Source organism: Haemaphysalis longicornis, unplaced genomic scaffold (assembly GCF_048455015.1).
Source record: "Haemaphysalis longicornis isolate Haplotype H1 unplaced genomic scaffold, Haemaphysalis longicornis Haplotype H1 scaffold_5, whole genome shotgun sequence".
NCBI lineage: Eukaryota > Metazoa > Arthropoda > Arachnida > Ixodida > Ixodidae > Haemaphysalis > Haemaphysalis longicornis.
In genome coordinates this window covers 148,325,854-148,350,002 of record NW_027526385.1, presented here as the reverse complement: position 1 = coordinate 148,350,002, position 24,149 = coordinate 148,325,854, and the positions used below count along the sequence as shown (strand labels likewise).

At 43.7% G+C, this 24,149-nt stretch overlaps 1 protein-coding gene and 1 long non-coding RNA gene across 2 annotated transcripts; one reads left to right on the top strand and one right to left on the bottom strand.

The window, feature by feature from the left end:
* Window positions 1–3,252: 3,252 nt before the first annotated feature.
* On the bottom strand, window positions 3,253–23,582 carry LOC144138725 (uncharacterized). Its single transcript, XM_077671134.1, has 9 exons — window positions 23,452–23,582; window positions 22,175–22,221; window positions 20,332–20,370; window positions 17,985–18,020; window positions 13,815–13,908; window positions 10,184–10,353; window positions 7,557–7,604; window positions 6,910–6,945; window positions 3,253–3,495 (listed from the first exon to the last, which is right to left on the bottom strand). The coding sequence occupies exons 1-9, from the start codon at window positions 23,519–23,521 to the stop codon at window positions 3,340–3,342; spliced, it is 696 nt and encodes a 231-aa protein (XP_077527260.1). The 5' UTR covers window positions 23,522–23,582; the 3' UTR covers window positions 3,253–3,339.
* Window positions 14,617–15,639, top strand: LOC144139440 (uncharacterized). The gene is made up of 2 exons (XR_013316208.1): window positions 14,617–15,034; window positions 15,353–15,639. It is a non-coding gene; the product is annotated as an uncharacterized LOC144139440 (long non-coding RNA).
* Window positions 23,583–24,149: the final 567 nt, after the last annotated feature.

Below are 24,149 nucleotides of genomic sequence, written 5' to 3'. Positions count from 1 at the left end.
ACGGCGCGCTTCATCGCCTGCGTTGTGTCGATGCGTTAAACCCTGCAATAAATACAATCAATTGCCTTGGAAAGACAAAACGTTTCATTTTCTGGAAGCAGAAATCATCAGAGGCGAATGGACACAGCAGATAGCAGTGGAGAAGCGCCACTACACGCCGACAGGCAGGCCATCACCTAAGCGACACTGTACCCACACGTGGAAATGCAAGGTAGTGTGTGGTACGGCCGAAATGCTCTAAATTAATTCTTTTGTCGGGCAAATTTTTCAGCAAAAGTGGAAAAAACAATTGCGCATCAGCGCAGCGCATTTCTTGCATCAAGGTTAACCGTCGCAATGCCTTAGTTACATCTAGGCTGCAAAAATATCGGTTTCAGTGCGGCTAGCAAGTGTGAATTGTGAATTGAAAAACTTCGTTAAATCCAGAAATTCGTTGCATAGAGGTTCGTTACATCCAGTTTCAACTGTATAGTACGAAGGGCTTGGTCTCAGCCGCAAATACTGGTACATCTACGAAATGCGAGGCTGTACTTGCAGTCGCTCGAATGTGAACTTGAGTCCTCGGACCATTGTCGGTTACCCGGATTTAGAACCAGGGTGGCCTCGTTACGTGACAGGCTGGTGAGGTGGGCAGTGAAGGACTTATTTAGGTCGCCAACATCGCTGCATTAGCAACAAAACTGTGTGCATACGGGTAAGTGCCGTTGATGGACAAGCTCTTCCAGTGTGTTGAGCTGTGCTTCAGCCGGGTGGTTGTGCAAAGAGCAGCTCGTTCATCAGATGAAGTCGGGCTCACTCTGTCTAGGACATGGGCTGGAATTGATTTACGGAAAAAAGCCGCGCCTCAAGTATTCACTCTTCAGGATTGTTCAGGATTCTTCACATGTCAGACAGTAGTTTTAGCCGTTGTAGCTCAAGAACGTAAAAAAGAAGCTCCGAGCGCGGAATTCTGTCATGTGTTCATATACGGGCACTGGCATGAAGCAGCAGACTTTCCCCGGTAGTACTACTAAGCTGCGATATTGCTATTTTGGCCATTCCGAGTTTTGATATGTGTCAGATAGTGCATGCAGTAGGCATGAGTCTAGAATAACAATGGCGTATATTCATGTTTTATTAGTTGCTGTTGTGCCTAAATCTACAAACCATGACAGCTTTCTCTACTTCCTCCTTTCCCTTAAATTGTAACAAAATAAATATAACGTGCAATTATTACTAGCTGGCAGCGGGAATCTGTGTGTGGGGATCGTGTTTCACAATCAGAGGTGTCTGGGTCCCTTGAATTGGAGTTTCTGAAGTATTCGGATTGTAACGTTTATGAATGACACCACAAGTGCCGTGATGTTATAGGAGATGGAGACACAGTCATGCACCTGCATTGAACGAAACTCGCCGAGAAGTACATGCTGCTAGGATACGCTATATAGTAATCTATTGAGAGGCGTCACTGCGAGAAAGAGGCACGAAGAGGGCCATTTACAATTAGTTTCTTCATGCCTCGTAATGGCTGCATACGTCAGCATGTCACACTCATCAAACGCGCTACAAAGGTAGGCAAACTCATCATGAAGAAAAAGAGCAACAAGTAACAAGAATGCGCAAGGTAGGAGTAAGCACGACAGAGGAGAATTGATTCGAATATTTCTTTGATTTACGCAAGGTGGTAATACCTTCAACTGAATCAAGAAACAAATGCCCTGTAATAAGAAAACTGCCAGTGTCCAGGCGTGTGTGAGCGCAATAACAGGTTTAAAATACTGTTTTAATAATGTATTATCAGTAACTGGGCGCCACAAAGGCATGTGGGCGTCTCCGTTCATTTTATCTGCGAGGGTGAGGTGAAGAATAACAGCCGCTGCATGGAGTGAAACTGTCAAATTTAATTGCTACTTTTTTTCTTCAGTGAATTGGTGTGGTTCGATGTCTGTACGGTTTGCAGCACTAACGAACATAATTTCTGCGTTTTTCACGCAGATAAGCTGTGTTACGCGATCGCTAGGGGCCGTAAAAATGGAACAAAACCATCCTGTTCCCCTTCGCTCCATTTGAGTTCTTTTCTATAAAGCGGGGTCAACCACCAGGAGAACTTATTGTGGTGAAAATTACACTCATGGCCGACGTACATATTTTATGGTTATTTACTGATTGAGTTCCGCCATCGATACAACTTGGTGCGCTACCTGCCGGTGGATTACTGCGTTTTAAAAATAAAAACTTCGAGGTTTTGAAGCAGTGAAATTGGAATCTTCTACTCGGAAACTTTGCCTTATTATTATAGAGCATTGCGGCCACCACGCAGCAATGGAATAAAAGAATATGATCCGAGTTATTTCTAAGCCACCAGTATTCCTTCGTGAATGTGCTGTTGACTTGTTATTGTGATCGAGGTATACGCAGTCGCATTCGGCCATGACGTAATTGCTTCTTCCGGACATGATCGTCTCACATTTTGGTTGTTGCTCTTCCTTCGAGGAAACAGTTGTCTGATGCAGGAATACCACCAGTGAAAACCACAGAGTTGCACTGTTGCATGTTTTTTTTTAATGTGAGGCCGCTGGCTCTTTCACGCACAAATTTGCTACCGGGGTAGAAATTCGTAGCCTGTTACCTTGAAATGAAATGATAGCCAAAATGCTCTGCTGATTATTGAATTAGATTTGAATTAGGAAGCTATCATCTACCCTGTGCATGTGAGAGGTTCCTTTGGTTTTGACATTTATTAAACCTTATGTGTTTTACACGCGTCAAGTTTCTTCCGCGCTGTGGTCAGCTTCATACGAGACTTTGACGTTTTATTGGAAGCGACCAGAATATGGGACAAAAATGGTAAAACGGAGGTCGAGAGTTGACGCTTCTTCGTAGTAGAGAGAAAAAATGCAGTTATTGCTTATAATATTACCTGAGAGATACACCATTTTACACCTCGTGAGGTCGTGGTAAGCGCCCTTGGTTTCTCGACGGGTTCATTTTCATAATATGGCCGTTAGTTATTATAATTATTAGAGTGTGGCAATATTCTTCCCTTCAGTGATCGGTATTGGCAAAATCGTTTTTAGCAGTCTTGAAATCAGACATTCGGATGTTGCTTTGGCAGCGTGAACAGGCAAAACAAAATACTTCCTGTTACATTTCTAAAATGAAGTACGGTTTTAGCAATCGGCAAAGCGGTGTACAGAACTTACTTGCCTAGTTGTTGCATGTTTTGACACAACATATTCGTCTTGTTGGAAGAAATGCTGACATGGAGCAGTCCAAAGCTACTTTATTTACGTTTTTTGATGATCAGCCTTGAAGGTCAGACTTTGCCCCCAAGTTGGTTCGTTTATCTCGCAGCGGCCTTCAGTGGCATGTAACGTGGAAAGCGTCCCGTAGTGAACTCGATATGGGTTTTCCCACTTTGTCACCAAGAATGTTTTCTGGAAGATTGCTGAGAAAGCAGGCCACCTCCACGTACGCATGCTCCGGGTCCGTTTCGTGCAAGTAGTGGATCAGACACTGCAACATAATGGCTAAATTGACTCGTAGCTCTTTCAAAACAGGACGGAGGAAGAGGGATTTGAAGACAAATGGGTTTGTTGCTAGACGTTTAGATATGCATGAGAATCCGCTCCATAAGAATCGGTTAAGAGACCCGCAAACAATGCTTGAACGCCTCCGCAGCCACCTCCACTTAACATCAGCCCGAGCAACTTCAAGTGTACATTGCCTGTCGCGTCAAACGCGGGGACGGCGAGTTGAACCACCAATCCGTTGAGAGGCGTGCGCCGGCGGACTTGCAGCTGCGCGATATTTCTTTTCCTTGCGGATATAAGCCCGCCACTTCCTGCACTCGACCAGTACTATCTACTGGTTCGCTTCGAACCCTCCTGCTGTTGTTTTAAGTAACGACTAAATTGAGCTGTTCGCCCTCACTAGCCTAAAGGGTAGCACCATGGGTATTGGGGTGAACGGCCGTGGTTCGAGCCACAACTGCGCATAATTTTGGCAAGAATCATGACTGTTTTACTTAAAAGGGTTTTGCGGCGCAATTTCAAGCGTGTTTATGTCATTAACAGATGTTTCGTACACCTACGTTACATTAGGAGCGCTGCAATAAAACACTTTTATTTAACGTTCTTCAACGCACCATGAGTGCCCAGTTTTGAGGTATCTGTGATGGGAACAACGTTGCTGCGACATCACTGGGCAAATTCATTTGACTTTCTGAGAAATGTTAGGGTGAACGTTTTATGTGCCATTCATTTCCTTCCGCCGACTGGCGCTTCCCGGCATAATCCCCAAGACGAGAACACGCGGGAACCCTAGCGAGAGGAAAAGGACAGGCAAGTACACTAGGCTCCATCTGTGCTATTGCTCGCTTGTTGCAGAACGTCGTGGGTCGATGAGAAAATTTTGCCAACGCGCCCCACAATATGCTCATCAAGTGAAAAAAGCGTACAATTTTCCTACAGGAGCTGTCGCATATCAGATACTGCAAAATAAAGACTATAGTTGACGGAACAATTTTTCCTGCATCTTTTACGTTTACTACAGAAGTGTAAGGAGGATCAACCCTGTGATAAATTCCGTGTGGACAGCTCGATCGACCGTTGTTTGAAGTGTACTTCCCCGCAGGCATTTCCGCGCAACCGTAATGTAATTCACAACGAGCAGCGCACCAGGCAGCATTTTTTTGCCAACGCTACAAGGGTGCACGTCTTTAAGAAGTTTACAGCAAAAAAGAAAGTTACATTTAAAAGAAAGACTGAGGCGCTGTAGGCACTGTTTGCGGTTTTTCATTTCAGTAGAGGAGTGACATATCTCTAAAATAAGCAAAAGTAGGTCTTTGGGAATATTGATGTTTCCTTAAAGGTTTTCGTATATGTGGACGATGGTTTTTAAGTTAGTGGGTCATGAAGTTGGAAGTCCTATGTGGATGTTACGGGCGAGTCCCCCTTAAGCCGAGACGCGAGATGGTGTAGGCAGCGGTCTCGGTGACGCTTCGATTGCTCCGCTGCCGACATACTTGGTTACAACACGCCGAATTGTGGTCGCTGTCAGGTTGCCCACAACCTCATACTCCTCCCTTTCACGCCATCTCAACGCGTTTCATGACCTCTTGCACAAGTCGTGAAGTGGAGTGTGGAGCCAGTGGAGGGACTAGTAGGCGGTAAAACACGACGAAGTGGGAATGACTAGACAGAAAATGTCCACACTAATGAACAAAAACAGGAGCGATCGGCATTGTTGCCGCTCGTTAATTAGGCGAGCACACGTGACCACCATTCCACTCACATCGCAAAGCATAGTTGTCCAATCCTGTAAGGAACTTGGAGGAGACTCCACTCGTTGAAATTTTAAATCCGCAGCGCAAGGTGCGCCAGTGGTTTGGGAGAGATAAAGGCGACATTCTCATGAATTCCTAATTTTCTATGGTGAATATTTCGTTATATTGAGTCAGCGTTATATGGGCCACGTCAGCACACATTTCCGCCATAGAAGCGAGGAAAAAGATAAGAATAAAGAACGGCACCGCGCATGCGCAAAAGGGTGAGGCCCAGCTGGCCGCCAGCAGCGCCGTCATTTGCTGTAGTGGTGCTCTGTTCGCACGCTGCCGTCCTAGTTGCCAAGGGGACGTCAATCTCTTGCGCTGGCTGCGTGTTACCTGCCCCCTTCCAGACGCACCCGTGACAGTGTCTGGAGGACGTCCTCGCAATTTGTACGCGTTGCGACGTGGAGGTAATTGCGAGTGCCGAGCCAAAAGGCGCCAAAAGAGAACAGCATTCTGAGCTGGCTGCTGCGACCTTATTGTAAAAACTGCTGGAACAAAGAAACTTTACAAAAACAAATACATGACGCGAGCACAGACGGTTTGTTTGGTGCGCGTGGTTTTTACAATAAGGGAGAAAATAGCCGTATACGAGAATGGCGGTGACGAAATGGACTGCAAAAAAGACGATCCAAGCCAATTAAGCTGCTAAAGAGAGAAAACGCGGCTATTGCGTCGATTAGATAAGACATTCGTGGAGCGGTGTGCGTGAGGAGTGAAAAATAAAACGCGTTGGGGTGGGCCTGAAGTTTGAACATGGTGCGACCACCAGGCCCAGCAGGAAGGTTATGAGGGAGGGGGGTGAGATTCTCATACAGTTTTGAGAATGCCATGTGAGTCTATCATTAATTTAGTTTAAATTCGATACCATTCTGAAGTTGTACGGTGCGCAGTTGTAAATAATTTGCAATAACTCGTACGATGAAACTTTCGGCTTGCCTTCTTCATATGTTTCGTTCTCTTATCTATGACATTTTTCAGGCTATTTCCAATTGTTAAAACAAAGCGGGCAACTACAATAATTCGGGGTTACCATTATTTTCCCAAATGTTTTTGTCATCTCTCCAATAGCCATTAGTAGATTTTTCGGGGCGTCTCAGAAACTAAACGACAAATATGACTTCAACTCCGTAGGTATCTAGAAAAAACTGCCCATTGGTGATGGCAATTCTTTCTTTTAAATTTGCTAAACCCCTATGTAGATCTCTGAAAAAGACGTACGTTTCAGTTTTCCGCATATTTTTTCTCCGCCGCTTTTCGAAAATGTCACATCAATCAACAAACAATTACGGCGCTACGTTTTAGAAGCAATAGTTAAGTTTCTATTTCTGCTGAGGTTCAGAATCAGTCACTAGCTTAGCTACATCGAAAGTTTAGTCAGCGGCTCAAGTTTGTATTTCTGCTGGGGTTCAGAATCAGTCACTAGCTTAGCTACATCGAAAGTTTAGTCAGCGGCTAAAGCAGTCGCCAGTTGATAGCATCAGTCATTTAATCGAATATTCCTCAGGCTTTAGAGTTTAGGTTGCACTCATTTCAACAATTATTCAGGGGAATGTCAGCACAGTCTCGGGTACGAATTACCGTTGCAACCTTTTACTCACGTCCAAAAATCTGAATGTAGATTCAAACGTTGATGTCTGCAAAAAGAGATAAATTGGGCGTAAAAAACGATGTTAGCATTTTTTTATAATAAAGGCACATACTGAGATTACTTTGTCTAGTAAAAGGTCCAGGTTGAAAACGAGAGCGTGAATTGGGTTGTTGTTTGGACAAAAAATTGATCTAAAAATAAAGTTCAAGAATACTGGGTCATTAAACCCTGAATGTTTGTGCATAAATGCTGCGGTACCCGACATGTCCATTTTCCCAAAGAGATCAGGTTTACTTTCTTCATTATGCCGCCTTCTATTCTATTCTGATAAAATCGGATGAATTGCATGCACCTAATAAGTCGTGCAAACGTTTAGGATTATATATTTAAGAAACTCTGAAAACTTGGTGTACAAAGACCTGTTGGCTTAAGGTAATTTTTTTAGGTCGCAGTTTTCAAGAAAGATATCATTAAGAAGCTTGGTTGAATGTGTTAGCTAATCGGGAAGAGTAACCATTGACCAAATTACAAGTAATTCAACTACATGTTTGTACGTGGTTCAACGTCCAGTCAACAATTCGAACATAAACTATACAATTAATTATTACAAAGACACACAGCAAGCAGTAGTAAACCCGTTTAGACGGTTAAACATACCGTCATGGGCTTGCCTTTAACGCACACCTCTCCAAGTTTACCGACACACTGAAAAGAGGGAGGAAATTTGAAGGGTTAGCAAAACCCAGTACGACACGCCCACTTCTGTCAACGCCGTTGTAAAGTCATGATGGCTAAAAATCACAAGATATTAACAGAAAAGGAAGTGGACACCTGTGATCTTACAGAAGTCACTTGCTCATTCGAACGAGCAAAAAACGGTATTGATGTCCCGAAATGCTGAACAGTGCGAAAATGTAGCGAGCCCGCTACGACGTATGTGCCACGAGACAGACTAACAGAGTGAATTTGTGTGGCTCTTAAGTGCAGTTTGTTTAGCTCAGGACGCTGCGATGCAGTATTTTATTCAATAAGAAACACAAATCAATACTTATGTGTGCGTACTAGGTTTTTACACGATAAAAAACTGTCTTGCGCATGTAAACAATTGTCGTATAAAATTCTGAGCATTTATCCCCTGTTCGAAAAAAACAGGTCAACATCATCCCGTTGTTTGCTAATGCATTAAGCATTAATAAACCGCATGTCTGGATCTGATTGGTCTGCATAACGCCTGGTGCAAACAGTTGCGCCTCTATTGTAGCCTTTATTGTAGGCACTATTACGCGACGCTATTTGAGTAAGAATACTGATGAAAGTGCGGCACTGAACCCACACATTCAATTTATTTGTGCCTTTATTAAATATTCTGCGTGGGGAAAGTATTTCGCGGATTTGAAGTATTTTACACGCCTCGAAATGACTCATACTATGCTAAAATCGAAGATAGGTCGTCAGGAACTTAGAGGAGGAATTTATGAATTGAATCGGCAATGGGATTTTTTCCCTAGTGATAGAGAAGTACCTATGGGGTCTATCGGAGGCATAGAAAGGGACCAGTATGCTAAGTTTTGTGTTTACAATTTAGAAGTAAACTTCATTTACACTATCCAAAAGTTCCATGGTGATTGTTCCTTTTGCGTGAAATCAAGACTTCCCTAAAGAACCTTTCGTGATTTATCTGTGGTGAAGAAATTGCACAAAGGTGAACAAGAAGGTCGGGGAGTCGGCTTCATAGAGCAGTAAATTTTTATATATTAAAAAAAAACACAACCGCCCTTTTGCATAGGTGTTTGGAGCTCACAAAAGACACCGATGTGATCCCAATGATTATACCTCCTCTTTTTGTTCTATGATAACCCACCAATAGAATACCAGTGCAGAATAAGCGATCAATGAATAATTGGGGACTATCTGCAATCAGTGCAGAAATTTGTCCGTTTCACTTACAAGGTTTTGAATAGTTTTTCCTTACAATTACATTGCCTAAAACATCGTTTTATTAATCTAGTATTTTGTAGAAAAAGTTTGAAAATTTCAAATATTAGTACGCTATCTTCTTTTCTGACTTAGCAGTGCGGCTCGCTTCCGCCTGCCCAAAAACAAGATCAAATTGTTTAAACAGGACCTCTGGATATTGGACATTTACAGGGTACCTTCCTCTGCTACTTTTCTGTTTGGGTAAAGTTCAGCTAGGTTTCAGGTTATGTAGGTTTTTAAGGGAACTTGATTAGAGGAGTGAGCCGACTTATGAAAAGAGGGGATCAGAAAACACAACCATTCGCAATATTCGAATAATTGTGATTGGCTTCGGGAGAAATCCTAAAATGGCCTAAACGCACTAAATTTTTTTCTGTGCTATGGTTTGCCTACATCAACAGTTCACATCCAACACTCAATGGCAGCGTAATATTGGGCATCGCTTAAGCTTCGCCTTCAACCATGCTACGCTATAGTGCTGTTGTACTCGGCCATCAGGAAAACTCTGATGTGCGCTTGGCACAGATATACCACGCCACATCCATCGTAAGTGCATCAAGAACGAGCTGGAGCTATGGCGTATCACACCTTTGCGCTCACGCTATCTTACCCGCTAGACGCACCGGCGAGCGGTGAAAACTTTCTGCTTCTAGCCTGCCATCTGTAGGCCCACTGGCTTACTATCGAGGGTATTACAGAGTGAGCCGCATGATGAGGCTTCGATATTTTTGCTTACTGTCAACGTCGCCGACCGCACCGGCTTGTCTGCACCACAGTGCTTTTAACACTCCACATTATTATAGGTCATTTAGTAGCTTTATTACACCGCCGAGACCGCTTTGAGTTTCACTGGAAACAGTGGCCACCAAATGCTCAGAACTAGGATTTTAAATGGAAAGGTAGAAATGTGTATTCAATACGAGGCCCTTTCAGACTGTACCCGGGTAACTCAGTCCAAAGTCTCTACTTAACTTTTCATAACTCACAGTCGTTTGCAGCTAGGTAGATATTAGTCGATACGAGTTATAATAACGTGAGGTTAGCGAAAAAAAATATTAAAGAACACTTTTATCAGCCCCGCATTTGTGTTGCTTTAAAAGCGTCTGTCACAATAGGCCATGCAAAATAGGGTGGGGTCTTGTTAAACCCGAAAGCGGTAATTAACATGCCGCAACATTTGCAAAGTTTTAGCTCATAAATGTTTGTGGTAAAGGTCTCTTTAAAGCTTAGAAATGGGAATCAGGGATTTATCAATCGAGAATAAAAATGATGAAAATGCTGGGTGGAATTGTTTGTAACGAACTCACGTCCCCGATTCCGAGTGTTGCAGGTACCCCGATCTTGATGGGATCATCGCAAAGAATTTTCTTTTTCAATGCCAGATTATGGCAGTCCAATTGAACTATCCCAGCAGTCAGTACGTAGACAATGGGACTTAACACGTCACACAATGCTTCAAGCAATTCGTTCCCGAGACCTGTAAAAAATGAATTTAACGCACATTTGGTTTCAATAACTCCACTTCTGTTTGGGTGAGCAACTTCTTTTCTCCTGTTTTCGCACTGATTTTATCTAAACTTATAGATATAAAGCCGAATAAGGAAGTCATAGTTATCACCATTTTCATGTTCATAAATAACATCTTCCAGGTCATGTTCACTGCAGGATTATTCCCATATATGATAGAGTACGATATGCTAGCAGATTAGATTTATGAAATTAAACATTCGTAATTTTTCGTACTGGCACACACGACTAATATTAGAGGGGGAAGTTGAAGGTAAAATATTCTCACAAGATGACGACTGTTTGACAGTGTCATATGCCACCATTTTATTTATTATGGAAGAGCAAGGCGCACTAGGTGACACATATGCAAAGATGGCTAAAAGAAATAAATTCATTCCGGAATTGTCCACATTATTCACTTTATTTGTCTTGCATGAGATTATAAGTTCGGTGGAAGATGCTTGCTGTACCAGTTGAACAGATGGTACAACAGGTTTTCGCCTGCACATTCTTCGAAAGTTCTAATAATGTGTTTTCCTTCCTTTCCTGGGCGCCTTGTAGCTTCACATTCCCCTTTTCGGCCACACGTACCAATTGCTCTGTTTACCCCTCTGTTCTGTGTACAACATGATACTTACTGCGGTGTGGGTGGTTCGGATGTGCGTCCATCTGCTCATATAATCATAGCCCAGAAATGTAAGAAACCCAGTGCTGCCCGGAAACCTGCCAGATTACCTGGTTATCTGCGCCGTTATGACAGCAGACTCAAGGCCTTACTTTACGACGAAAGCTCCATATATGGGGCGTTCTAGAGCCCACAAGAGAATTCTAGTTTTCTGTGGAATGGGAAGCAAATTTCGCTTTACGTAACCGAAGTGGAAGTGTCTGAACTGCTTCCGAAAATTTGATTGCATCAACGACGGTTAGTGTCATACGCTGTTTTGTGTACCGGGTGAGTCGAAACGTGTTTCGTGTTCTTCAGGGTGTACCCTTTTGGAAATAGCATTGGAATGTTTGTTGGAGTGGCCGTTTTTTAAGGTGACCTCAGAGCGTAACTGTCTCAAACAAACTTATTTTGCATATGTTTTACGGTGGTGCTAAAAACTGTTGCTACAGAGCACGGCAGTTTCTCTTTTTGTTCGAACGGCAGTTTATCTTTTACTTGTTTTGTTGCGAGCGTTCGTTTTCGCAATTTCTACTGGCCGACTGAAAATACCTCCAAACGTGAATGGTCATTTCAAGAAACATGCATGGGGAATTCCAATGGTAGACCCTGATCACTCAGGGCAACTTTTTTGTTCCATTTGTGGCCAACACGTTCCAATTTCAGATCCGGAGAAACGAAATCCTGTTCCGATGAGAGATCGACAGCACTGTCGCAGACAAGGTCGCTCTGTGGAGCGCGCAAAGTTGCTCCTCCAAATTCGGCAGATGTGGCCTCAACTAGCCGGGTGCCTTCTCTACTCTCGTGACGTTGTCGCCGTCCTCTTACGCCCTACTCCCCTTTTAGAAACGTCATGGTGCTCGATGTGGCAAATGCGCGCAACGCCTAGAGCCACAAGGAGAAAATAAATGTTAGACGCTATGCTGCGTTCGTCACTGCTACTTAACGGATGCGAGTGCGACTAATCCCTGTACTCCCCGGTTGTTTCAAAGGCCTTCGGACCACATCTCTGTAAGGGAGCGTTCAAATCTCAAGAGAAAGTTGCCGGGTAGCACAGGTATGAAAGAGCTGAAGCCGGGAATGAAATGGCGTGGGGCACAACTAGAACGGCGACTGAACGAACATGACACATAAATGCACTGTCAGCGTTTTTCAGTATGCCTGAGAAAAGGCCGGAGAAGCATTCGACATGGGTTGCGCTGGACGCCGTGGAGAGTAAATTATCTTTATCGGCAAAAAGCTGATCAACGGAATATAGTTGATACCGGGAAAGCTGCAAAAAATTGCCGAAGAGGAGACGCTTTTTGGAGGAGAAGACGTAAAGGCTTGAGGAAAGTGTCGGTTCTTTCCATGAAGTGGCATTTTCTCGGCAGGAGCGGGTGCTTTCCAAACACCCTTTCGAAGCGCCTGCTTTTCGAGGGAGCAGCGTGCTTTGCTGTGTAGCTCGCCGACCGCTCCGGATCTCCATGCACTTCAAAGATAGTTAGTGGGCGGTGAAACTACCTTAACTAGGTTTACAGTGATTACGAAGAGTTGTCTCACGTTACGAGGGCAATATTTCACTGAATTTAGGTTTTGTACAAGAAATTATGTTACACCAGAAATAAAGCTCTTACGCGTGAGCAAAATTAGTTCCACTACCACCACTCCATCCCCACCAACTTCATCATAAGCACGATCCTTGTTTCCACTTCAGGAGTAAGGCACCCCTTGTTGACTTAGCCGTACCTATCCCGTGTTTGGTTTTTGTTGATTTACGTTTCACCAGATTTTCCTTACCTTCTTCCTCCATCGAATCATTGGGTTTCTACTTATATTGTCACGTTTCAGCAGCCAATTCATTACCCTGGGCTTTTTACTGCGTTTCATGTACTGCCTAACTCCAGTTTTTTATGTTAATTTGAGCTAGCATATTTTCCTGCCTTGTTTGCTATCTGATCCTCGACGCATGCTGCCAATCTCTAAGCGTTACTCGGATCGCAGAATGTTTTAGTTGCTTGTTTGGCAAAATTAACTTTCTTTGGAGGTGCTCGGTAGGCCCCGTAGTTTTTCCCGTTAGCTAATCACCATTAGCGCACGTTTTGTCGTAGACCTTCTTTTTATATATTTATTTATTTACAGTAACCTTACAGGCCCCGTAGGGGCATGGTGTAAGGGGATGCAAAAAACAGTAAAAGCAAGACAAGAGCAAGTAAGCATATTATGTACAAGGTGAGGCTAACATTGCATTGCAAACACAATGCAAAAAAACACAACGACACAATATACTGCCAAGGCGTAACTCTAGATTATAAGGCGCAGTGCATACACAATACAACTTAACAAAATACTCCACAAAAATACGCCAGACAACAAAAATAGGGTGAACAATTTAAGGAAGCAAACCTAAGAAATGACTGATTATGCGGCGGCGGAAGGAGGCATGGTTTGATATGGAAACGATGTTATCGGGAAAATTGTTCCACGGACAGATGCAAATGTTTGTAGTGGCATGTGCTTGGCACGTTTTTTAAATGTTTCTATAGTTTCATGGAGTGTGACACATGCGGGATATTTTGGGGCATTGGAAATTGCCGCTTGGTTTTTAGGGCCTAGCTGCTTAGCTTTGAATTCCGTAACCATGACGTGCTTCACGAGCGGTTTATGTCTTTTATTAGGCAATATTAGACATTTTGGTTGTTGGCTGCCCACTCTCTCCTATTCCATTGAGATAATATTTCCAGCAATCTTCTTGTTATTTTTAAAGTAATTATCAGGGAACTTACCGGATGTCACCCTGTCTAGGGCGTACAGGAAGAATTGCTTCAGAACTACAATTTGGTCGTACACTTCAAGCTTGGCTAAGCCTTTGAATATGCACTGGAAGAAGAACGTCTGATTAGAAGCCAGAAAAAACTGGGGAATAAATTGTAAAACTAAACTATTGACCCACAATAAAAAGCTACAAACATAGAAAACCCTGCAGAACCTAATGGTTGTCACCCAAGCTCTGAATGTTTATATCCCGTGGAATTTGGCTTGATGGGCTATTTATTTTCATTTTCAAGGTTGTGTGTATCCGTGTGCGCAATATCATGTAATTTTCCTCAACTGTTGTTATGTACAAGCTCGTTGTTTCAATAAATTGCAGAGACGATATTCTTTTATTTCTAATATTTTCTTTATTTTCTTGCTTTATCTTAAACCTACCCGTGCTCTTTTTGTCCGTGTTATTAGGTCCAGTGAGGATGATTTTTCAGCCTCGTTCACTTCGCACCACGCTTCTACAAATAAATACAGTAACAGTGCTGGTATTGTTAATATAGTGGCGTTATTTGATGGTTGTGATATGTGCAAGTGCAAACATTATACGCAGAAGATCAGCAAAAATTGCGGGGCAGCACTATGTTTACCTGTATGCGCCGAATTCCCCCCCCCCCCCACCCCGCACCCCCCTATACATTTTAAAAATGTTTTGATTTTCAAGTGCAGACGCTACAATAACGCTACGGAGCCCCCCGTAGTTAAGATTAAGGTAGAATGCCTGGAGATCTTCAACGTGAAGGAAATTCTCGGCACTCGGGCACTGGTCGGCGACTCTGGCTAGTTTCGGTTTCAAAATTGGGGCGATCCTAGCGGCAGGGTGCTGCGGCGTGGCCCTTCCCTTTCCCTCATCGTTTCTTTCTTTCCACACCACGCATGCTTCCGCGCCTCCTCACGCATGCGCAACAGCTCACCGGCGCCAATATTTTTTTTTTCTTTCTCTGGGCGCGCACGGCGGGCCAGTTCGGTGCGTGCGGAAGCGAGCCGGCGTGCGAAGGGCTGCGCGGGTTGCCTAAACGCCTCCACGGGCTGAACGTTTCGCTGTATTATAAAATATATACCAATGTATTCTAAATATGGGGCCGCGTGGGAAGGAGCGTCACCAGTCCTGCGCAGCTCTGTGGTGCAGCAACACAGGGCGAAACAGTTCGGCCAAGTTTCTCGTCTTCTCCAAAAATGACAGGTAAGCAAATTAGGTTTCTTCAAGTTATAGTGAATTCCTTAGAAGCCGACCGATTGCACTCTTCTATTTTCACTTCGCACATGTAACGTGAAGTTAATGAGACATGTCAGTCGTCTTGGAGTGGAAACTAATGTGCAAAAATATCCCAGCCTTGCAGGTACACAAAGTTTTAATAGAAGTAAACGCGCATTCGGCGCGCAGACTCTTGCTCGTAAGGTGAATTTGAGGCGGCATTGCCGTTTTGCGATTGCCTTAGTAACTGCTTGAACGTCGATTCAGGATTCTTATCGATGTATTTTTTGTTGTTGTTTCTTGCAGTGGGTTTGAGTCTTGGGTGGGGTCCCAAGTCGAGGACGGTTGGAGACTTCATTGGACGTTTCCTGTGGTGAATCACCTCAACCCCTCCAAAGTTATCACGCTGCACCTGCTCACAAAGAAGGCAAGCTCAACTGTACGCGCTTCTTGTCATTGACTGCGTACCTATTACCACGGCGATTGTTGGCGCGGGGTGGCGTGCCCTAACCAATTTTTCCGGTGCCATCTTGCTCCAAAACGGATATTTGCGGCAAAACTGCTGCCAAACGTTGCTTCAGTGCTCCGAAAAATCTGACGTAAAATCGCGGTGTTAAATGCCAGTCAATTTGCACAGGGAGCAGTGGAAGGCCAAGCCGAAATACATGGGTTGTCTGCAGCTGCCATTGCAAGCGTTTCGCTCATAAAAAAAAGGTAGCATTGCCGGCTTTGCTGTTCAATCTAACCTGCGCGCCCGCGAGTGGCTTTGCTGTTCCATAGTTCTAAAGATAGAATCGATATCGGACAGGGTGAGATAAGAAGCGCTGCCAAGACACGAGCTAGGGAGTAGCCTGTGACAACCTAGCCGATATCTGCAAGTAATGAGCTCGGTACATGCGGCTTACAATACAGGAAAACTTTTTTTCTGCGCGTCACCCCACCCCCCTCATATTCAGACTGTTCACGCGCCATTAAAAGAAAAGACGGGTACGCTCCATTTGTGTTGCGATTGTGTTCTGTATTATACGACGTGGTTGCGCATTATTTTTGTACGCAGATATAATCTAGCAATGAGTGGTCAATAGTGCGGTTATTGTGTTGCAACAGTTTTTTCTCGTTGCATTCTGTTGGTGTGAACAAGATTTCTCGGAAGTGCATGGTCGGGTCAACGCTTCCTTTCAGAGTTTGCGTTAACTGGCCCAAAAGGCAGGCGTTGAAGCATACCTGTGCGTGCTTTCTTTTAAATTATAGGTTCCCGTTTACTGTGTCTCTGAACTGAAACGAATTTTTTGAATGTCTAAAGAACATTCTCGTCTCGAGGCGAGCCCAAGAAATAAGTATAAATTGAGTGGAACTTTCAAGTTCTTTCCTTCTCCCGCCGAGGTGTGCGCAAAAAAAATATGTATAGTGGTTAGAACTTCCGAAGTTATTCTTGCGTAATCAATTATTGTGTACCTAAATGTGCATCTTGCACGTTTTTTTCCTATTCTGCAATGTTGCATGCCTAAATTTGCATGTCATATTTTTGCTTAGAGTCGAACAGAGTGTACATAAAATGTATGTGCATTATATTTTGTGTAGTGCATGTTTTTCATGACTTCGAATCAAAGATGTCTTCATACGAATTTTGCATAAAAGAAAAGCGAAAGGAATGTTTGTGTAACGCTCCAATTATTATCGCCACAAAGACAACAATTCCGACACCAGAAAACATACTATTATCAACATGTTTTCTTCGTTCAATTGTTAAACACGTTACTGCACACACATACCAAACGACGGGCGGCGGCCATTCCGAGGCATCGGCGCCGCTCGTCCAACTTTCGCGCCTGGTGCCATTGCCGAGCGGCCCATGAGCAGCGACCGGCGGCAGGCGCGGAAGTTGGGCGAGCGTCGGTTGCTGCGCCGGCGCGCGGCGGCCCGGACCGGCTGCCGCGAAAAAATGACGTCATCAGCGTGCGCGACGTCACCAACCTCCTTTCCCCCTCGCCACTCGTTGCCATGACTATAAATGCAACGTTTTTCAGACGCCACGTACCACTAGGGGAGGATTTGGCGCTGTTGGCGCGAATTACGCGGGACCACGGTGGATGCTAGAGAGGCCGCCCCGTGACTCGGGTGTTCGTGTTACTGAGCCATCGCAACCGGTGTCCTGAATTTCTGGAATTGGTTCTAGTTTTTAAAAAAATCGCGCGATCGTCATCAAGCAATCATCACGTTGCGGACAACCATTCAACTATACTTCCCAAAGAGTCAGAGGGGTGAACAAGTTATTTTGTTTCAGGTTGAGGCACCCTATGTTCTTTTCGAACTTAAGTGCATGCAAGAAATAGTGACATGAACAGGGCTAAAGGTGAACGGAGACTGTCTTCGAACTAGGTGTGGTCGTCTATTTCCCAGTATTCTAAATACTTGTTGTATATAACTGGTTATCTTGGTAGAGCCTATTGTAAATTTGCAATGAGTGAGTTACGAGACAAGCATTTAAATATCCTCTGCTACTAACAGGAAGTGGAGAGTTATAAAAAGTCCGTGGGGCTTTCGGAACGCAGTAAACAGGACTAAACAAAAAAGTGAATAAATGCATTTTATAACCTGTCAAGGGCGGATAGACACAAATCGGAGAGGGGGAAAAGAGGGACACAGGAATTGTGCGAGTTCTTCTATGAAGAGCTTATCTTTCGCGTTTTTAGGAGTATACCATCCAATGAGCCGGCAAAGCAGGCGTGATATTGGCGGGCAACATTACTAGTGGACCAATCAATCAAAGTCCGTAGTGTATTATTGGTATTATTATTACAACTTTGAAGCATCGGTAATGGTTTAGAGGGTCGAATGCTTTACTAATGTTTTCATACACGAAAGCGATTCTGTCGGAAGTGATCGGATGCCATTTTAGACAGTCAAAGGGACCTTTATTTAGTCAAATTGTCCTTACCTCTGATAATCTTTTCACCAATTCCACAACACCAGCCTTGAAAAAACAAAAAGGGGAGAACACATTACAAAATTACAAATTACAATATAGGGCCAAAAATTTCCTATTTTTGGCCTTATAGGGTCTCCACAACGCAGCGATTCGATGCTCAAGTTAGTTTATGACAAAAGGGGCACTCAATTAATCCGAAGACTTCCCTAGGCATCTTTCTTTCAATAAGAACACCGTTTTTCGGAAACGCAGCTGAAGCTAGAGAAACATTGGCAGTGTAGGTCTGGCTTGTTAACGACAACTTATTGGCGTCTAATAACGTCTGTAATAAAATAACTGCTACAAAAAACAGCAAGTGATACTAACGAGGGCGGCCTATTCGTTAGATTTAGAAAATTTCGTGGCTGCACAATCGTTTTCTAATACGCTGGCGTGAGCAAAAGAAATTTTAGTAGTTTCAGCCAGAATGTCGTAGTCACAGCACGTGTACTGAAAGTTGAGCATACAGATAGGGTGGCTGTGAAAGGTAGCCTTGAATCGGACGTCACTTGACACAAAAATTTAAAAAACCCTTAAAGTTCTGCAAAATTAGGCACGTAAACCGGTATTTTTTGTAGCATTCATTCATTGTGGCAGGCGTGTAACAAAGCTTTCCATTAGGCAAGTGGGGATTTAGAACCCTTCGCTTTCGGAGAAGCAAACAAGTAAAACATAATCGTGCGGTTAACGGAGGCAAGAGCAAATGAGCTCAATTTGTATAAGCTCGTTTAACTTTGCGTTTTCCGCGTACACGTATGCCATAGAACTACTCGTGACATATTCCGCGTTCTCTTGTGTTATATATTACAAACAGAATAAGGAACTGGGAGAGTTGACATTGGATCATCGCTACGAACTGTGCGAGCAGAGGGGAGACGAATAACAAGCATTAGGACATGCGGTGACTCACAACAAAAGTTTTTTTTTTCAAGCGCCCTTGAATGTAACAAATAAAAAAGGACATTTTTAACTCTTATTTCGGAAAAAAAGATCGTCATACATGCGTAAAAATGATCGTACGACACGCGTACTTCGGTTGTTGTTAGTTGGTATTCAATGCGTTCTTTAATAAAAAAAACATTTTTGAGTCAGCACTCATGCTGTTATTTTTTCTTCGTCCCTTTTGTGTGCCCAGTGCTAGTAGCCATGTATTACCAAAAGTGCTAGAAACATAACTGTAACAGTAAAACAATAATTTTACCCATCTAGGCAAAAAACGGTCATCGCGCAAGTAAGGAAGAAGAGAAACTTTTGTACAAGTTGAAACTCTGTAATAAAAGGACCCTGAAAAGCTTTGTGAAGGTGGCAATCGAATGCATTTAGGTGGTAGAACACATAACGGGAGATTTTTGAGCAAAGTGTGAGCCCCATACGTTGTACGGATAATTTGTAAACAATTTTTGAAGATCGCCTTTCTCAGCCAAAGAGCGCGCCGCCGCGGCTGACGCAACGCCGACCGCGGCTAACGCAACGCCGACCGCGGCTAACGCAACGCCGATCGCGGCTGACGCAACGGCGAGGCGCCCCACTAATTTGGCCGAACTTCGGTCGCCGGTAACGCCACTGCCATTGGCTTCCGGTTGCTCTTCCTTCTTCCTACGCGATCCCGAGGCAAAGGCGGGTCTGCAGCGATTGACGCGTGCCTTGGCGCAGGAATGTAGCTAGCGGAGAACGGAAGTCGAGCGTCGCGATGTCACATGGCTATTCCCTATGTATCCAGCTACTTTGAAAGAAGCAGAGAGGGAGGAGGAATCGATCGGCAAGGGGGGAGAGGTGCACTTAACTGCTCCTTGCGCAGCTAATACTAAATGTAGATCAATATTTCCAACGGCATTGCATCGCTATATTGGAACTACGCGGCAATAAAGGCCTTTTGTAACTTTTACAAACGGCTTTTCAGGGTCCCTTTAACACTTACACAGCAACCTTTTAACCTGCGTGTATAGCTGGCAAGCTCACCCTAATTTTAAACTCTTCAGACACGACGCATTATGCATTAACCTAAATTGTTCTCTGGTCTTTGATGTCGCGGTCAATTTATGCCTACCTGCGCGCACATGCAGTGCTTATTTGAGGTTGGGCAAAATGTACAGTTAAGAAATAGTCCTCCTAAACAGTAACTGACACACGCGAGATTAGTTTTATTACTGCCTCCGTTTGTCAACAATGGCTGCTTCACTTAGGGAAACGAGACTACCTACCCAACCGTAATTCGAACTGAACTAGGCTAATTGAAGGATATTGCGAGCAATGGTACTTGATCTAACAAATAATAAAATCAAGGTAAGCGTAAAGTGGTGCAAAAATATATACTCACACTTTTTGAGCTGCAGAGGTCTCCTTTGCTTGCCAAACACTAAAAAATGCACAAAGAGACGATATTTTAATCGTAACAATTCAAACACGACTATCTTCAAGTAGGAGTTTACGAAACAACGGGCGTTCATTCTTATAGTTGAGTTTGCCGCCTATCTACTCAAAATGCAACATTAATGCGACGCTTCAGAAGCAAACAAACGTCATTGAAGGCAACTAGCGCAGCACAGAATCGCTATGAAAGCACAAAAAATGGAAAACAGACACATGCTTCTGACTGTGATAAAGAAGTGTTTCGTCGCTGGTAGTTATTTCAGAGTGCCGCTCAATCCTTTCAAATCTGATATTATAGCGACCATTGGCGAACTAACCCCCATTGGAATTTGGAGCCTAAAACGCCACGTACAGAATACAAGCCTCGTTGTCAAGACGATGTGATTGCTCTTAAAACCTGTATAAGAAAAGTGACCCAAGTTGTTCCCCGCTGTTTCCACCGGAGCATAAGTTTTTATTTCTTTTCGTACGTTCTTCACTAAGCAGGTACTGTTCTAAGAAAATAAACAATTTTTTTCTTCAAACACGGTTGAAGATTTTCATGTTCACAACGTTGGCGTCAAAGCAGCGGATAAATTTTAAGAATGCCGATATGAAAGCTGACCAAACCAAAGAACTTGTTTCGATTGAACGTGGATACTATGTACTTGCTAGTCAGTCAGGACTCTCGTGGTTTAACGGATGGTTCCATATCCCATGCAGTGCAAGTCAAGCTTTCGACAAACCCGGGAAGTCTCGCCATAGCGCGCTATGGGAAGATAATAACATACCTAAAGGGAGAGTACAAAGAGAGTTTTACAGCAAGGTTGCCAGGCAACACTTTTTCGCACTTAGGATTCTGATTTGTCCTAAATGCCTAATGATCATTTCGAAATGAACTCGAAGACGAAATCCATCTGTAATTCAAAAAGTAATCCATCTGGTCAGTTCCTGATTGGGCAATTTTGAATGGTTTTATCCATATAAACTAGTTGTGAAAGGCTTCTTTAAATTTTATCGGTGCGACGCTTTGTGAGGCAAACAGAGAGGCTATATTTTCCGGCTTTAAGTAGCCTGAGGAAGACTATCAGCTTTGAATTTTTTGCCGTCTCTCGTTTTATAGCATGACAGAACAGAGAACGAGACATCTCGTGGCTGCGCTGTACCTGCCTTCGCTCGGCTACCGGCATTGCCATGGAGGCGTGAAGTTTCAGCGAGGGCTGGGTCCATTCTTCCACTGCACGCCATTGGGGTGCGCCCCGTGACTCCAGTCGGTGCTTTTAGGCGTTTTGAAATGAGTGGGAAGTCAGTGTAGAGCCGCAAAAATGTAGATATTAAAACCGCGGAGACGAAATTACAATACTTGTGGACACCAAAGGGAGCGACAGGCAGCCAACTACCCCGCTAAAGTGAGCAAAACTGCCCAAAAGGGTTGGAGTACAGAGACCTGCTGCATGGTGTGCGAGAAGCGTGACAGAAATGTCATATTTCGAAATTTTCAGGATAGACCGAGGCGTGCCCATCAGGCCGGCTGGGCCTCAGGTTACACAGGAACAGGGACAAGCGACTCACACTCTCCTAAACATCCACTAATAGATACTAAGTTCATTTTTGGCTGCCTTAGGTGCCCCGAAAAATTGCCAGTAGAAATGACGGAGTCTTCAGAACTAGTTTACAATTTGTGCAGGAAACTCGAAGTACATTTTGAGTGATAACTACGAAGAAATATTTTGCTGATATTTTATTTTTATTTTCACACTAGTCTTACTTCGTTAAATCATTGCGGCTTTATGTGGCCCACACTCACTCACCGTTCCTATGTCAAGAAAGTTCGAGACGCTGAGCCGGACACATTCGGCTGGAAACAGAAAAGCAAGTAATAAGTGTCGGATGTTTGAATCATATATTATCCTAAGGTATTCATACGCTGCGCGAAACGCCATTTAGATGAAGGAAATACATGTTTACTGCGTGAATAAATATGTGCGTCGCTTATTATTGAAAGACAGTAATGCCTTACCAACCATTAATCACGCGCCGAGAATTCTCGGTTAGCATTTTGGGGCTGCTATTTAAGTCCTCCATATCAAGGCACCAATTCGCAGTAATAATGGGCAATCAGGCTCTCAAAAACAGGTCGTTCTGACAGTCCGTAGTATTTAACAAAAAAACGCTGTTGCTTTTAAAACAATATTAATGATGCGGCGCGCTTCATTTGACTCACTTGTTCAGTCTGCCGCGGTTTTTGTTTTTACCTTTAATCGAAACAAAAAAAGAAACTACATCTACACAAAAGTTTGTTCGACTTCAAGGGAACACTGAGATGAGTATGCGTAGGCTTTTCCACCTGCTTGGTCGGCCGAATTACAGCATTTTAACTTAACAAGTGCGTTCGAAAGCGCCCTTTTCCTATCGCCGTACTGGCCCCTGTTTTGCTTTAGCCAGTCGTGAATACGCATCTTCATTTAAAAGAACTAAACCCAACTGATTTCGACCATGTTTAACCAATACGATCTGCGCGTTAGAGACAAAAAAGCATTATAAACAATAAAAATGGTCAATTCAAGTTTTACGCTTTGTATGGCATGCAGCCACACTGCAAACAAATCGGACGTCATCATCATAGTTAGGACAGTCCTAGGGAAAAGCGGGTGCTTTGTTCTCGGCGGTCCTACGTTAGGGATAAACGGAACTTTGTGCCCAGGGTAATAGTAGGAAAATAAACTCTCAGAGTGAACCCACGCAATGCAGCCTCGAATGTAGCCACGACAAACTCACAGCAGTCGTTCATTCACCTTGGGCGGTCAACAAAAAAAAAAAACGCGCGTAAGATGAAAAATACTACATGTAGAAAGCGCAGGACGGCATATATATCGTACCGTTCTAATCCGGCTGTCCTCAAGACCAAGCCTGCTCTGGTATGAAATAGAAGAATGTTTAGTATCTGCCTTGGTATGCTCTGTAAAAACGTTCTTCAAATGGAACAAGGTTCACTAGAAGAGCAGTTGACGAGGTGAAAAATTTCGCCGTGGCAAATGCACACAGCAGTAGCATTTTTGATGTTTACGAAATTGGAGACTTTTCTTACGCGATGCTGCAGCCGAGACCTGTACGCTCAAGACAACACTGGTGACTACGATGAAGAGAATCATCTTCATGGGGGTAGCGGTTGACAAGTATCGAGAAAGACAAATAAGAAAGCGGAGAGAACTACGATGCTCGCTGAGCGGTACTCAGTGTCCCGGACAGTTTGTTGGGCATTTATAGCCGGGTGATGTTGTTTTCCCCCAAAACCACGTGATTTAAGCTTTAATTTTGCTTTAATTTTGTGACAGATAGAGGACAATGCGTAGTCTGCCAGGGTCGCAGATGCGCTTGGAACATGCAGTGCACCATTGCGTTCATTCGAAAATATGCGTAAAAAATATCGTCCTGAGACCTTATACCCGTAACACGTGGCAAATATTTTTATTCGAACGGGAAATGAACAAGAAAAAAGCTAAGTCACGGTGAAAATACGATGAATGTCGCCACTCGATATTCAAGCACGTGCCAAGGGCGCTTGTGTCGGCAGAAAATGATGCGAAAAATACGGTAGCACATTTTGCGCGCACGCTGCCAGCAAAATAGAACTCTACCCAATCCTGAATGGAAACGTTATGAGAAAAACACCCGACTTCCTGCGAACAGCGATAGGGCAAATCGTGTTAGTAGAGGCGCCACCCAGAGCAACACCTGCGGCTTCAATGTTCAACGCGCATAGCATTATTTCTGAGAATCCAAAAA

What these genes read in the sequence shown, in the direction of transcription:
- LOC144138725 (XM_077671134.1), bottom strand. Translation starts at nt 23,521, where the DNA reads ATGAAGATGATTCTCTTCATCGTAGTCACCAGTGTTGTCTTGAGCGTA. An exon ending in ACTTTCTTGACATAGGAACG is followed by an intron (nt 20,371 to 22,174) that starts GTGAGTGAGTGT and finishes TGCATTTTTTAG; the next exon opens with TGTTTGGCAAGCAAAGGAGA. An exon ending in CCTAGACAGGGTGACATCCG is followed by an intron (nt 10,354 to 13,814) that starts GTAAGTTCCCTG and finishes CATTTTTTACAG; the next exon opens with GTCTCGGGAACGAATTGCTT.